The 16,603-nt window shown below is 33.9% G+C and overlaps 1 protein-coding gene across 1 annotated transcript in view; it reads left to right on the top strand.

Annotated features, from left to right (window-relative positions):
* Window positions 1-677: 677 nt before the first annotated feature.
* Window positions 678-16,603, top strand: part of LOC145681541 (uncharacterized) — a 52,715-nt gene continuing 36,789 nt past the window's right edge. Inside the window, exons 1-2 of the mRNA XM_081753184.1 lie at window positions 678-790; window positions 8,224-8,284. Of these exons, the coding sequence (XP_081609310.1) occupies window positions 698-790; window positions 8,224-8,284 (154 nt within the window). The 5' untranslated portion in view covers window positions 678-697. The remainder of the gene's footprint in view (window positions 791-8,223; window positions 8,285-16,603) is intronic.

The raw sequence follows: 16,603 nt of genomic DNA, 5'->3' as shown, positions 1-16,603 counted from the left end.
CAAGGACTCCATTCGCTCAACCACTGAGCCACCGCGGCCCCTCCTTCAAATGGGATTTACTAATGACATTTTTTTTCATCACACCCGTTGCCTTAGTTCTCCAAATTGAATCTTGTTAGCAATTTTAGAATCAGGGAACGCACTTTTAATTACGTCTGTTAAATGATCTGCCGTGTTCATAGAAATACTATGTTCGGCTAAAAAACTATAATGCACTATTTCAGCGCGTTTACCTTGTGTATCCAAAGTGTGAGAAGTAGACGTGGATGATGAAGAATCGAGTTTTCTCTGGACAAACCCTACACGTTTCACTGCACTTAAATATATTTTCTTTCCTTTAGCATAATTTTTTAGTACAGTCAACTCAGCAGTAGAGTCAATTTGGTTCTGCAAACTTTACGTATAAACACATTATCATTACACTTTGTCCACACCTATAGTTTATTTGCACATTCAAGAAAACTGCCCAAAAAAAAAAAAAAAGTGTTTTCTTAAATTATCATATATTCACCTATTATCGCAAGGGCATTATTGTATATCGTATCAAGGCTTAAATTATCGTATATCACCATAAATTAACGTATGGTTGGCAACCGTGCTCAGTGTATAAAAACAATAATATATTTAGAACTATATATTGATCTCTAATTGTGATTAAAATCAGATTGTTGCAAGTGGTTTCACAGAAAACAAAATAATGGTTTTTCGAAAGGTTGTATTTGTTTTCCTCTGTGGACAATTCTTACAATTCATGGAGGGATCCTTTTTCACAACTTTAGATCAAGATAAGGTAACGTATTCCGAAACAAACTTCCATATACATATTGTAGAATCCTATTCCAGCTCTCCAATTATTGTATGGATCAATCCATCTGAAGTGTTCCAAAAATGGTGAAAGTGATTGCTCGACCATCTCCGAAAATTATAAAAATTTGAGTGTGATGAATCTTGTGTATGCGAAGGTCAATAACACCATTCACGTTCTCGTATGTATATACAAGTGTTCTTGAATAGCGACCATCTTTGTTGTCGGTGGAGTGCCAATTTTTTCATTTGCAAGCGTGTACGAAAACTACAGTTGCTCAGGACGTACGAATCAGACGAACACCAAACAAAAGTGAGTGTTTAAGGAGAGACTAAAGTACACGGAGAATATATAGTCTTGCTTCTAAATAAATATGCTGGGTTGCAAACCAATACATGAAGTCACCAGAAAAAGTACAGAAAATTACACTTTTAAAGGGGGCTGTATGTTAAAATGGCATAAAGTAGGGGTTTCATGAGTTTCGGGCTGAATACTATTTCTTGTAAAGGGTCTGCAGGAATATCTACTGCTATGATACTACTGGAACCGTAGATTTATGGGAGGTCCGAAAGTTGAAGTTTGTGATTTTGGTGCCATTTTTGGGGCATAATATCTCAGGGGGACAAAGTGCTAAAAAATTGTTGCTTAGGCCACAAAGTAATTGTGTATGTGTATAAACTATTGCAAAAAATCAGAACTGATATTACATGGAAAAGAACTGAGGACATGGTAAAAACGCGAAAAAAGCACGTGCATGACGATGGTCATGCTAGATCTAAAAAAAATACGCATGGTTCAGCAATTAGACCCGCTTTCGTTTTCTTTCAGTTGTGTAAAAGCTTGCGAGTGGTGTTTGTTTCGTCTTTCTAGCTCCATGATCATTGCCACGTCTATATGGGAGAGGGAGTTAACTCCTTCTTGCACCAACGATACCCATCGTCTAACTGGACCGCGGTATAAAGGCACTCAATCTATCAGTAAAATGTCATTGAAATCCCAGTTACGGAGTTAGTGTGTTCACAAGGTTTCCATCTACCTATTCTATATAACGCAACCTTGTGAACACATTAACTTCTGTGACTGGGATTAGATTTCAATGTACTGTACTCCAAGCGTAAAATTGGAGTACAGTACAACCTCGTTTATCCGGGTCTCCGGATAATACGGATCAGATTTGTAGATATTTAAAAAAAATGTTTAACTATAGTAGCAAGAATATAACTATAATATGCCAAACATTCGCTTTTTATTTTGATTAAATGTACAATTAGTTCATAGATTGTACAATAAATTATGGTAATCCTGTACATAAAATGCTTTTTGTCGAGTTCAGGAAAGCTTGAAACAGAAGAAATGGACCAATTCTGTGTTAAGAAATGATGTGAAAAGTTATCGTAATAAACGGTAAGTCTGCTTATTTTTAAGGATTTGTTTTGCTTATTGCCCATATTAATCGGATTATCCGGTTTGCCTTTGGTCCCAGTTAATCCGGATAAACGAGATTGTACTGTATCTTCTACAACGGTGCAGTGAGATTTCGTGATTTTCCATTGAGCAGTGGGCTAACTGTCAAGAGTTAAAAGTGGCCAATGTTTTTGTTGTTGTGCACTGAACGGTCTTTCCCAGGATAGGTTTCTCCAAGTTATGGCTCACCGTGAATTTGGTTTGAAATTCGAACTATGTGTATTCTAACCCGAAATCATAACCGTTTTACTCAGGTTGGAGATCAGGAGAGATCAGAATGTTTTTTTTTCTAAACTACCACTCTAGTCACGTAAACGCCATAACAGTTTTTTTTCTCTTTATATTTGTCCATTTCTACCTAAAATACACATACAGGATGTTCTGAAACAACACCAAGACCTTAAGGAATTAATCCTCAGACGGAGGCATGAAAAGAAGATCAACATAAGTGCATGAATGCGTCATTTCGGGGTTACAACCAGTCAAAACTGGTACAGAACGATATAAAAAGGGCCAAAAGTTGAGAACCAAAATTGGAGAAACTTCGGGGAAAGAACACAGCAGTTATTCTGTGACAAGATTTCACTAATATTCAAGTGGATATGGAACGTGTACCCATTTTCAGTTTCTAACCTGTCATTATTTTTCGTTCCTAAAAGACCTAATAAATCTCTTTGTATGCTTCGAGGCTAACCCTGTTCCATATTCACCAACACATTAACAGAATCTATGCTCGAAATAAGCACTGTGTTCTTTCAACTGATCTTCATCCAACCTTTCATCATTAAAACCAATTTTCGGCGGGTTATAGTTCCTGACGCGTTTGTGTGCCTATGTTCGTATATTAATAATTTTTTCAGGTTTTCACGTGAGGATTCACTTCCCAAAGATTTCTGGTGTTTTTTCCGAACACTCTGTGCTTGTCTAGAATTGAAGCGAATGTTAGCTAAGCTTTTACTATTTGACTAGATTGACATTTGTCTGCCTGTCCGTAAGGTTCACGATAACTCCTGTAAAACTTATCTGATTTTAATGAAACTTGGCGTACATCTTCCTTCCATTTGCAGAAATAAAACTATTGTTTCGGATTGCAATTCATTAAGTATAAGGGAGGTAATTCTACCCCAGTTGCAAGTTTACACACGTATATGCAAAACAATTTTCCAACATAAACCATGTAAAAAGAAATCAATTATGACAAAACTTAGTGTAAATCTTCTTTATGGCATTTTGAATATCTTTCCAGCTTGGAGTTAAAATTTGCCTAGAATGAAAGTGTGAATTAACTCCCCATCACTTTCAAAAATACGTTCCACGATAATTTTTCGTTAAAAAGAAAGTACACGATTTTCTCGTAATGTGTTATACATCTTCTTTGAGTGTTTTCAGTCGTTCCCTCTGCAGGGAGTACAAATCAGTAAATAATACAGTAAAGTAGTGGATTTACAATCCTAGCTCCTCTCCCGGTTTCATTTAGAGTTCAATGATAAAATTTCCAAAGTTAATTTTATTTTGATACAATATAACTTCTTTGATTTTTTCCTTTACCCCTAGTGCTTGAGATTAAAATCAGTGAAATATTGCGGCGAATTCACTCTCTCATATGGTATGAATGCCCTCTTCTCAATTCAAGAAATATGTTTTTTCCTCGATAATTTCTGTTATAACTGTTAGATTTTAGAGGAGTATGTCGCACAATTTCTTTAAGACTTTCCAAACATGCACACTATATGGAACTGAAATCAGTAGAGAACAAAGTAACGGTATTACTCCTTCCCAGAGATAAAAGCGGAGGGAACGCGGGAGGACGTCTTCCTCCCACTTTTAGGAAATATCTGTGGCGTCTCCCAGCTTTCTATAAATTACAACGGGGAAAAATAGGCACGGGGGACGGCGTGACGTCATCCGTCCCCCTACCTTTTCAGATCCACTTTTGCCCCTGCCCAGTTTCACGTTAACTTCTACAAAAATAATTTGGTTTTGACACAATATTATGTATATTTTCTTTAACTTTTTTTTTTTCTGTAATCATCCGTGCTTGGGTTCAAAATCAGTCAAGAATGAGTGATGAATTTAAAAATGAAATTTTTGAGTTTTACGTCCCACGGTTATGCCGGTTAGGCTAAAGGAGACGGTGATGATGAGTAATGAATGAAATGGTGGAATGAAGAAAGTGGGAGGAAACGGGAGAACCCCGAGAAAACCCACGCACACGGTGTTTGTCCACCACAAAGTTCACTTGGCGGGAGCAGGGTTTGAACCCGAGACCGAGTGATGAATTTAGTCTCCTAATGTGGTATGGATTAAATATACACCGAGGATTTAAAAAAAAAATTACAAAAAATGTCGAATATATCTTTCATAAAAATATTAGATTTTCATAGAATACGCCAATATTTTTTTGAGGTTTTACAATCATTTTCACTACTTGGATTTAAAATCAATCAATTACTAGAGAGTGAACTTCCTTCCCTTCCTCCTAGAGGTTTTTGAAAAAATGTTCTATAGTAACTTTCTTCCGATTTTAACACAATATACAGTATGTTTTTGCATCCCCACTCTTGCAGTTGAAGTCAATCAGATATCAGGATTCGCTTCACTCCCTTTGAAGATTTACCTAAAAAATTCTATGATAACTTCCGTAAGATATACAATTTTAAGGAATATGACCTATTTTTTTCTGAGAATTTCAAATCGTCTCAATTGGGTGTTGTTAAAATGGGACAATAATGAGAGAACGTTTTCTCTCCGATTTTGTATAATAGGGTATATTTTCCTAAATATTTATTATTCACATTCAGATTTTTATAAGAGATTGTGTGTGTATTGTCGGAAGTTAGAGATTTACTCCTACAGTTGAGGTTGAAAGTAGTGAGAGGGAGGGTCGCTTTCTTCAGTAATGCATAACATCACTAATGTTAGAATAGTTTGGTTACTATCTTGTCTAATAGGATACCGATGGAGAGATAATAAACACTTAATGTTGCCACGTTTCAATCGAGACACCTTCAATTCGAATTTCTCGAAGTTTTTTTTTTCCATAGTTTTAGCAGACAAAAGTCTTAATGCTGTTTTAATCATAAATCTTGACCAATTTTTTTCTTGATGTCCTGTTACTTACACACAATATAAGAAAGACTGATGACGATTAACAGCTTCCCAACACAAAAATCTAACCATCACGGCAATAGTAAAAGTTGTCCACGTTTGGATAAATTTCTAGTTTAGCCTTTTGTATTAAGCTGAGGATACTGAATGCAGTGATACCATTTTAAAACATTTCCATCCTTGAGATCACGACAAAAATGACCTCAAATTTGGGATCTTTGAGATAATTATCACTTATGCCAATGGCGCTTTTCGATACATTTCTACTTACGCTTTTTATACTAATTTGAAGACCCTGAATCCAATGGAATTATTTTCAAACTTATCTGTCTATAGAGCCAAGATAAAAAAAAAATCACCTCAAAGTGTGAATATTTGTAATTATTTATATCCTAAATGTGAGATTACTATTCTAAAGAACCTGCTTCAAATTAGAATAAAAAGTACGTATAAAAGCGTGAGCAGTTTTACTATTAGCATAAGTGATACTTCAAGGATCCCAACTGTGAGTTATTTTTTCTCGTGACCGCAAGAACGGATAAGCCTAAAAATAGTCTGATTAGATTCAACATCCTACTATAAAAAGCACAATTAGAAATGCATAAAATCGTGGGTACTTTTACCATTGGTATAAGCGATACTACAAAGATCCAAACTTTGAGGTCATTTTTCTCGTGTTCCCGTGGACGGAGATGTTTTTAAAAGTAGTTCAATTGACTTTAGTGTCCTCAAATTATAATAAAATTTTCAACTAGAAATATGTCCTAATGGGGCACACTTCATCATGGGCATAGAAATAAGCGGTACTTTGAAGATTACAAATTTGAGGTCATCTTTCTAGTGACCCCGTGAATAGATATTTTTAAAGAAATGATTTCATTGCACTCTGCATTCTGAAATGAGTGTAAACGTCCCAATTAGAAATTTATCCAAGTCTGGGCATTTTTACTAGTGACATGATCATTAGTTCTTTGATAACGTTACAGTCAACATTAATTACTTCAAAATAGTATCTAAAAATAACTTGCTATTTACGAGTTATTCCGGAAATCCGAAATCAAGAAACAAACACAGAAACAGTGGCGGTTCCAAAGTTCTAGAAGAGGGACATCACATCGACAACAGGGCGAAATTTGCTTCGTACCCCCTTCACTGCAAAGTTAATCTACGCCTTGTGTGTGTGTGTGTGTGTGAGGTCTCTAGTAGATTCTGATGTGCGGTACAAATATTGCAGAAAATTAACAAAGAATTTGACATTCCATAATCATATATCCAATATGTGTTCTACATTATTATTTAATTTATACTAAATTACTTTACTCAGCACAAGGAAGTTGAGCTATTCAAGAAGGGGAAAATAATTGTTGTTGTCAACAGTGTTCAAACGATTTCTTCAACCAGAATTTTTCAGTTGATTCTGTAAAAATAACTTGGTTTCATTCCCTTTAACATACGTAATTATTACGAGTGCAAGTTGAAATGGATATATATAGAGCGCTGAGAGACGCGCATTCGATTCCTCACAGAACCTCAAGTGGTTAGGATCCCGCGTTCAGCTGTAGATATAGAACCCGCGCTTCATATAGCCAATCTGCTGAAAGGGACGCCAAAATGAAACCAAATAGCTGCCCTTCGTACACATAATCTCTGATTAGATTTCTGATAAGAAAGCATGAAATTTTGAACGCATTGCAGTGATTTGTATTTCATCTTAAATTGTAGATCATGTCTCATACAGCCACGACACTGAAAAGGTATGTTAAACTTCAATAGCAGCAATTAATCTTACGTTCGTAAAAACAAAATCGATTACTACAAAGCAAAAAATGAGATGTTGAAATAACACAAAATGACTACCACTTTAGCGTGTTACTTGTGTGTCAATTCAACACCAGCTACATCCCCTTCAAAGCATATAAAAATATCTCGTTACTGGCTGTAAGTATTTGCATTATTTTTTATTGTTTGGTATGAGCAAAGCTTTGCGAAACATATTTCGATTTATGACAAGTAACTAATAACATTCTATGTTTTCTGTAATCGGTCACAATAATATTGTTGTAAAGCTGTGAATCATCTGACAACAGTTACACAGATAGCTGTGCTTCCATCGGTTTTCTTTTATCTGTTATTCTTGTGCCTTAGCATATATGAACATAAGATGGCAGAACTATTGCCTATGTAAATGTTGGCAGACAATTGACAGGTTTACAACAATATTATCGTGACCGATTACAGAAAACATAAAACATTATTCGTTACTTGGCATAAGTGCCAAAGATATTTCGTAAAACTTTGCTCATACTAAACGATAAATACCAATGCAAATTCTCTCAGGTAGTAACTAGTTATTTCTGATATGCTCGGAAGGCGATGTCTTGATGCTGAATTAGCACCCAAGTAATACGCTAAAGTGGTAGTCATTTTGTGTTGTTTCAATACCTCATTTTTTACAGTGTAGGCATTAATAAGCAGTATTAAAATTAGATAAATAAAACATAGTTTAATATTCATACATAATACCATGAATTAAAAAATCTCGTCAATATTTTGAAATAAATTTGTTTGGTTGGTTATTTCATGCTATTCCGCTTCCGTCTTTTGTCAGCAGTACTGGAAATTCCTCGGAACTTATCATTTGAAGTGGGGTCTGAACTATAGTAGTGCATTGATGTTCTTCCAGTGGGAACAGAACGGAGAGCTCTTGCACCCACGGTTGGCCACTAAACTTGTACGGTCCCATGATACTTTTCACATCTACAGGTATACTTAGGTATAGTCTATCATATAGTACCCTTATAGTGGCTAGTGGCTATTAAGCAAAAAACATTTACTTTATATTCTAGGTTGCAGTTCGGAGAGAACGATCAACAGAACTAGAACAACACCACTTCACGAAGATAAACTGTAAGTATTTTGTGTGCATTTTCTTTTCCTTGTTTGCTTAAGATTATCACAATTGTATTTTTTAAATTAAATTTATTTTAAACCAAAATTACTACCATTTGCTTTCGAATAGACATATGTTAAGGGTAACTATATTTATTTACTTTATGTTTTCTTGCATAATACTTCCTTAAATTTTATAATGCATACATATGATTGAACTCTGGAGATCACTAAATAAATATATGAAAACAGCCACTTTTTTTCACTCTACATATTAGTAGACAATTCCAAAGTAAGAATATCGAAATTAAGCACAAATTACAAGTTGATACTCTAAAAATGTTTAAGCATTAAAGAAAAATTAGAAAAATTAGAAAAATCAGCAATAGACCATTGAAGTTCTCCAGTAAGCGAAGGCTGGAGAAGGACAAAGATAGTAAGACTATTCATGGCTTTGGATTAATTGTTTTAACAAAAGAGACACTGACCAAAGCTTAAAACTTTACTTTATTTTAAATTATAATTTGTAACTGTTTCGGATATCTAGCATATCCTTCTTCAGACACGATCGAAATTAATGAAAATACAGACATATATATAAATGTTGTTATAACAGAGTTATAACAGAATTAAAAAGGACGGTTAAAGAATTTAAACTCTGTTATAACAACATTTATATATATGTCTGTATTTTCATTAATTTCGATCGTGTCTGAAGAAGGATATGCTAGATATCCGAAACAGTTACAAATTATAATTTAAAATAAAGTAAAGTTTTAAGCTTTGGTCAGTGTCTCTTTTGTTAAAAGGACAAAGAACCGATCAGGGATAATAATAATAATCATCAATCACTTCCTGCCAGCCAACATTTTGTCTTCACGTAGGATTTTCTGTTTCAATACAGGTCCTTAGTTCCACCTCTTTTCACCCCTTCCCTCTTCTTTTAGTACCGTACTTTCTGTTACTTAATGATACTTTTCATTTCGGAGAATCTCCAATCCAGTTCCTCCATCTCTTTTTAATTACAACTAAAATCCCTTTTATCTCCAGTTCTATTCCTAGCACTTCCTTGTTCGTTTATCTGTTCATTCCAGCTAATGATCTTTATTAATTTCCAGTTTTATATTTAAAAACCCTTTACTTCAGTGGTTCTCAAAGTGGGGTCCGCGAACCCAGGGTTCATGATATCTAGCCAAGGGTCAGCGACGCCTAAAAATCGAAAAATGTGTTGTAACAAAATGGATCTCACAGTTGTTATGCAAGAAGTATTTTTCAGTTACTAAATAGAAAGCAATTAGAAATTATACCCACGTTTCTAAATTTAAATGTTTTCCTACTTTACTAAATTTCTATTAAAGAGTGAATAAAAAGAGTTGCCCTGTGAGTAAAAAGAGTTGTCTAAAAAGGCATTGTAATATTTGATGCCTTTCCCTACCACTTACTTATGTGAGCAGACGTTTTCTGCTCTTTGCAGTATTAAAACTTTAGAACGAAATCGTCTTAATGTAAAATCTTAACCTTAACCAGTGGCGTATTTAGGGGGGTGGCTTCCGGGCTTAAGCTTCCCCCACGAAATCTTACTTAGTATAGTAAAGTAAATGAAATATCTTGGAGAATTTTCAGATTTCCAGGCAAAGCCCCCCCGAAAGTTAGCAAAGCCCCTCCCGAAACAAAATCGTAAATACGCCACTGACCTTAACTATATATAAAATTACATGAGCTGTCATAAATTAAAGGGGTACTTCCTGTTGACGTGCAAAGTTGAAATTTGGCATGGTTATAGCTTTCCGGGACTAACCGACAAGAATATTGCCAAAAGTGAATATTTTTAATTTTTAGGAAGTCTAAAGGAGGGATGAAGAATTTATCCATGTTATTTAAATGGGCTTTTTTTTATACATATAATCTCATGTTTTAGGTACTTGGGATTGGAATGTAAACTTTAAATTCGGTATGCTTGTACGTTTTAGTTAGCGTTAACTAACGTAAGTAAATAAGTATAAATAAAAAATTCCAACTGTAGAGTGTTTTTTTATGAGGAACTAAAAATCTTTCCCATTTTATTTATGTGTGACACCTTTTACACCCCCAAATTATTGAGCACTTCCTGTAGGGCTACAATGATTAAATTTGGCATGATTGTAGCTTTTTGGGACTAACCGACAGAAAATTGCCAAAAGTGAATATTTTTAATGGGAGATGAAGAAAGGGGAGATGAAGAAAATCTCATTTTATTTAAATGGGCCTTTCTTTGGACCTATAATCTCATATTTTACTTAGAATTTTAATAAAAACTTGCAATTTTGTATGCTTATACGTTTTCGTTAGCGTTAACCGTAAGTAAATTGCTAAAAATAAAAATTTTCAACTTTAGAGTGGTTTAATGGGGTACTGAAAAATCTTTTCCGTTATTTATATAGGACATCTTCTACACCCCAAAATGTTTAGGCACTTCCGGCAGGATTAGAATGTTGGAATTTCGCATGATTGTAGCTTTCCGGGACTAACATACAGGAAAATTGCCAAAAGTTAATATTTTTAGTTTTTAAGAGTTCTAAAGGGGGGATGAAGAAATTCCCATGCTATTTAAATGGGCGTTTCCTTGGGATACAAAATCTTATCTTTTAGATAGTTGAAATAGGAAAATAAACTTGAAATTTGGTAGAATTGTGGATTTAAGAAGAGCGAGGGTCAGGAGGCGAAGCCCTCAGCTGCGCCAAATTCAGGAGATGTAATTAAAGAGCAAATGCACAAAATTCACTCTTGATGCAAAGGTTGATATCTAAGAGATGCGAAGCCGTAGGCTGAGCAATCGCGGAGGTCTGGGGGCGGAGCCTCTAGCTAGCCAAAGGCTAGTCGGACCTAAGATTGATGGTGACAAAACTCATTCCACATTTCAATGCAATTTTGGAAAAACAGAAAGAATTTCATTCCTCACATTAGCGACCCCACATTGTTTATCAAATGGATTTCCTTTAAAAAAAAAAAAAAATTACAAAATACATTGATTTTCAGCCTTGAAAGTTACTGCATTTTCAATTGAAATTTCGTTCACTAGGAAACAATAATGTATCTTTAGAATAAATTATTTAGTGCATTATTTTTCTTGATTTTTTCTTTTCAATTGTAGGGGAGGCCGGGGGTGGTTGGCAAACGTTTTATTCTTTATTCTTTTATAAGCAGATAGTGCATTGGAAGATAATAAATATGTACGGACAGAACAATGTTTAATCTAATAAATTCAATTTTTATTTTTGTTTCGTTGCTTACAGTTTTCGAGAAATAATTTTTTCTTTCTTTTAAAACGGAGTATGACAACCAACCCATAGTAAGGGGCTAGTTGGCATACTTTTTAAATATAGCAAAACTCAAATAAAAATTGGATTTAGGATTTGGTGTAGGTTAATTCTTTATATTATTTCAAAATGTATTAAAATAATTGAAGTATGAAGAAACGCACTTTATTTCCTGCTGTTCACAAAGAGAGGAAAAACAATAGCTAGGCCTATATTTTTGCAACAAAAGAGCACATACAAAATATTCTTGATCCTGAGAATTAGGCCTATTCGGAAAATTCAGAGTCCGACATCCAATCGTACGAGTATCTCGATTTCTAAATTTTGACAGTAATACGTGAATGCTATTTTATAACATTGAAGTAAAAGATTGATAGAACTGTAAACAACATAACAATAAAACAAACAATATAACTATAAAAGTAAAATAAAATAAAATTCCACACGGGGTTGTTTGGCGCACTTGCAAACCAACCCTAAATGCTATAAGTCCATGTTGTGCAACAAATTCGTAATTACTCAGCAATTGTTTGACATTTACATTTTATTGTTTGAGTATCCATAAAAACAAAGTTCAGATCTAACTAATGCTATATTACTTACCTCTGTACTCCAAGTAGTGACGATACTGTAATGTTGTAACGGAGAACTGAAAAAAATACTTCAGACTGGCAAAAACACTCTTTATCTAATAGACGCCATTATCCGGAAGTTAGAAATTCCATATGAAAGTGGCAGCTTCATCAATAGGTCGCTCTTTTATGACAGCAGCAAAAACTCATTATGTTAATTAATGAAGGAGTTATATGCAGTTCGTCACCCAGCCCCTGCTGCCAACCAGCCTCGGACTCCCCTAATTCTAATTAGTATATATATTTTTTTAATACGATGTGAAATTTCAGATACCATTGCAAGCGGGTTTGAAGATCACTTTCCGAATGAACAGGACGTCCATGTTATCGGAAAGTTTGAGAAACACTGCTTTAGTTTTTTCTTTTCTTTTGTGTAGAGTCCAGGTTACTGTCTCATAAAGTGCAATATTCTAAGTGAAACATTTCATGAATCCTTTTCTCAATTCTTCATTCAAAGACTACTGTGTGTTCTTCCTAAATGACTCTTCTGTTATTCCTATCCTTCCTTTTATTTAACATTTGCACATTATGTCTTTAAAAATAAAAACACATTTTTAATGAAAACTAATCATCTTTTCTCCCCTTGTATTACCCCTCATTAACTGTATTTAAAATGACCAGAGAAGAGAGGGAATCAATAATGGTTTTGTTATTTGATATAATTTCAGTACTTCCTTGATAAGATAAAATGATTATGTGGTTAAATAATTCTTACAATTGCCAGCCACGATTATTGAGCTTTCAAGGTTCTGCATTATCCACTACATTATTCCACACGTTGCTAATATGCATAAAAATAATTTGACAATAATAAATAATAATTATTATTATTCAGTCTAATAATTATTCATACAAAATAATTTGAAAAACAGTCTGTGGATAATCTTAAACAGTTACATCAGGCAAATAAAAATCAGTTGAGTGCTATGAGAAATAGCCTTCACCATTACAATAGTCTAAAGAATATCTGAATAGAATAAAAATGTAATTATGAGCTTATTGTATGTAACATGTGATATTTAAATTACTAAACAAAATAAAGCTGCAAGTATAAGAATACATCCGACTGTCTTCTAAACTAAAAACAAAAAATGTTCTACATCTAGGATCACACTACCTAAGTAGCCTATATGTAAATAAAAAATATTGTCAAATTTAAGGCTTAAAGTAATCATATTTGCAAACTAAGCTAAGAAAAATAAAATAGAGACTCAGCGGTTATTCTCAAAACTAGTGATTGTCCGAACGTGAATTTCATGGACTTTTTCCCGAAAGAAGAATATTGTCGTGATTTTTTCCCGGATTTACTGGAAGAACTGGATTTACTCAAGAGCACAAAATTAATTACCGGAGAATGAAATGGATAATTTTTTTTAATGCTTAATACTAATCATCACTGTAGTGCTGTAGCTACAAAAATATAATTATTATTGATAAATTTTAACACGTTCGCTGCGGTAGTATAAAACTGAGTCTTCATCTGTCGGTGCGTTACAAGTCACCAGTGACTCGTGCACATATCTTTATTTGAGCTTCTCTCCACAGATGACGACACGGTATTTCAAATTCACACTTCAGCCATCTGTCGACATAATCTGAGGCTACATTACGCCATAGCAGGACGCGTCACCAATGACTCGTGTAATATTGCACGAGCCACCGGGTGACTTGTAAAGCAGCGAACGTGTTAACTTACTCTTGTTTTAGACGCGGCATTGCAGCGTTCTATTTTGATTACACTTCGTGCTACTTCGTTATTTATTGCTATCATGACACCATTCTCGGCCTTAAAGCCATTCAAATAGCATATTGTGTAATTTACCAATTCTATATTATCTTTTCCTGACCATCTCACTTTATGCAAGCCTACTGTGTCTACTTTACATTTACCCATTTCCATTTTTAAATTTTCTAGTTTACTGCCATTTCGTAAAGTTCATATGTTCCAGGATCCTATGCTGAAATGGAACTTATTATTTTCTCCTGTGATGATTTTTCCCGGAATAGTCTCCACCTGAAGATTTGAACAGGGAACTATTTTACCTCCGGAATGTTTTACCTCAGGAAGAACCATCATTGTATTTATTATCCTCCTTCATTCCTCCTGGGAAAAAATAATGTAGTATTCCCATTTCCTTTCCACATTTTCATGCTGTTGACCACCTTGCGGTCCATCTATCTTTTAGGAAAGTTTCCCCTCCTAAGTTCAAGACTTCGCGCTCACAGCCCTCCGAGAAGGGCGTTGGCATGATACAAATGTTTTAATAGTTGGCTAATTAGAGATTTTTGTCCCTTTCAGCAGCGAATCTATATCAGATGTGGGCCCATAATTCAACGTAGGATTCGAACAGCCTGAGCTCCTACCAAGAATTGAACCCTGGAAGATATATTTCATTAAGACCTTGTTTCCAGTTATAGCATTTTACATTTAGAATGCGTATATTATTGTTCTGTAATAGACTTTAAAAGGAAAGAAATCGTCAAAGGTAATTCAAAAAATGTTCTGTCTCTGATTTAGATTAATACTAGACTGCCGCCATAAGAAAAATTTTTGATCCTCCCATACCATAGACATCCTCAGGCCGCTAAATGAGCTACCATATGAAACTGGTGGTAGGTGCGCACACACTGTGGGCAACTCGGCCTGAGAAGCAACATGGTGAGCTACTCGGCGAACTGTTATAATACAGGGGTAGCTCATGGTGTGGACAACACGGCACTCTAAGTGTTAAGAGCTTGAAATAATAATAAGAAAAGAACTTGACCTACTTCAGGATTTGAACACTAATGATTAACAAACTATTCACCAAAATTTCCCTATTCTTTCTTACGCTATCTCAAATGTACTTTTGTCTTCGTATAATATGTTTACTGTAATATACTGTCTTTACTGCCTTTTCTTAAACATTCAGACACGTCTCAGTATACGACGAATAATTCCAAGTTACATTTGTTGTAATGGATGAACATATTGTTAGCAAAGTCACAATAATCAACATAAAACAAGTAATTACTACAACAATTATCCAAAAAATAAAATTTGACGTAAATTTCGAAAATTAACAAACTTAACTAATGATTGTCATTTCTTATGGGTCTTAGTATCTCGTCTGGAGTTACATAAGGCTTTTAACTAGCTAACAGTTTTTCATCTTAGAATGGAGATTTATCCGTGCATCAACTCCACAGTAATACAGCATTTCTGTGCTTCATAGATCTACCAACTGACTTTGGCTGCATGAAATGTTACGTGTAAGATAGGTTTCATATGTTCAGGTGCGGGATACGACTAATGCGATACATGCAAAAGTGCAGGATACGACCTAATGAAGTTATTTATTTATTTACCCCAACAGAGAACAAGCTCCAGTTACAGGAGGCGTAGATAAGATACATTTGTATACATATTATATAGACACAGAAAAGTTAAAAAAAACACAAATACAAACAAATGAAATGAAAAAAATATATAAAATTAAATAAATTGAAATATCCATATTATTTGAAAAAAATATAACATCTCAAAAGTTTCACTTTTCACTTCCACAAAAACTAAGTAAAAATAAAATTAAGTAAAAATAAATTAAAAATTAATGTTAATAAGAGCCTCATGTACTCATTCACAAATTAAATATTTTATGAAATCAGTTATAAAATATTTTATATTTTATAAACCTTCTCTAATTTCTTCTTATAATTCATAATATTTTCGCTAAAATCCAAATCTATATATTTCTTTATCGAAAATATTTCATTATACTTCGAACACATTATTATAAGTTTCGAATTTCTATAAGTTTCTGTTCTGGCTACTTTGCAATAAAATAGTTCTCGATTTCTTAAATGATTTTGTTTTACATTAAAACTAATTTTATCTAAACAGGAACTGTTTTGTATTACTCCATTTATGACTTTATAAAGAAATAGTTGTTCAAAATATTCTCTCCTGTTAGTTAACGATATAAAGCCAAACTCTTTTTATAGTGCAACATACAATATTTTATTTTCATAAGCAGACATGTACTTTTTAAAATATATATATCTTAAAAATTTCTTTTCAATTTGTTCAGCTATTCCTGGAGAAATTTCTGATATGGATTCCATATAAGAGAGCAAAATTCTAATTTTGATCTAGCCATAGCATTGTAAATCACAATAATGGTATACAAGTTATGACAATATCTTGAATTCCTAATTACAAACCCTAACCGTTTATACGCATCTTTTATAATATTTCGTATGTGGTCATGAAATGACAAATTAAATGACAATTCATTGTAACTCCCAGGTCTCTTATTGCATATACTCTTGACATAGTATTACCATTAATTGTATATGTACATCTTTCATTGTCTGGTTTACTTACATACCTTAAGTAGAAACACTTTTTGAAATTCAGTGGAAGGTCA

Source organism: Thermobia domestica, chromosome 3 (genome assembly GCF_964235325.1).
Source record: "Thermobia domestica chromosome 3, izTheDome1.hap1.1, whole genome shotgun sequence".
Taxonomy (NCBI): domain Eukaryota; kingdom Metazoa; phylum Arthropoda; class Insecta; order Zygentoma; family Lepismatidae; genus Thermobia; species Thermobia domestica.
This window is presented reverse-complemented; position numbering and strand designations above follow the sequence as displayed.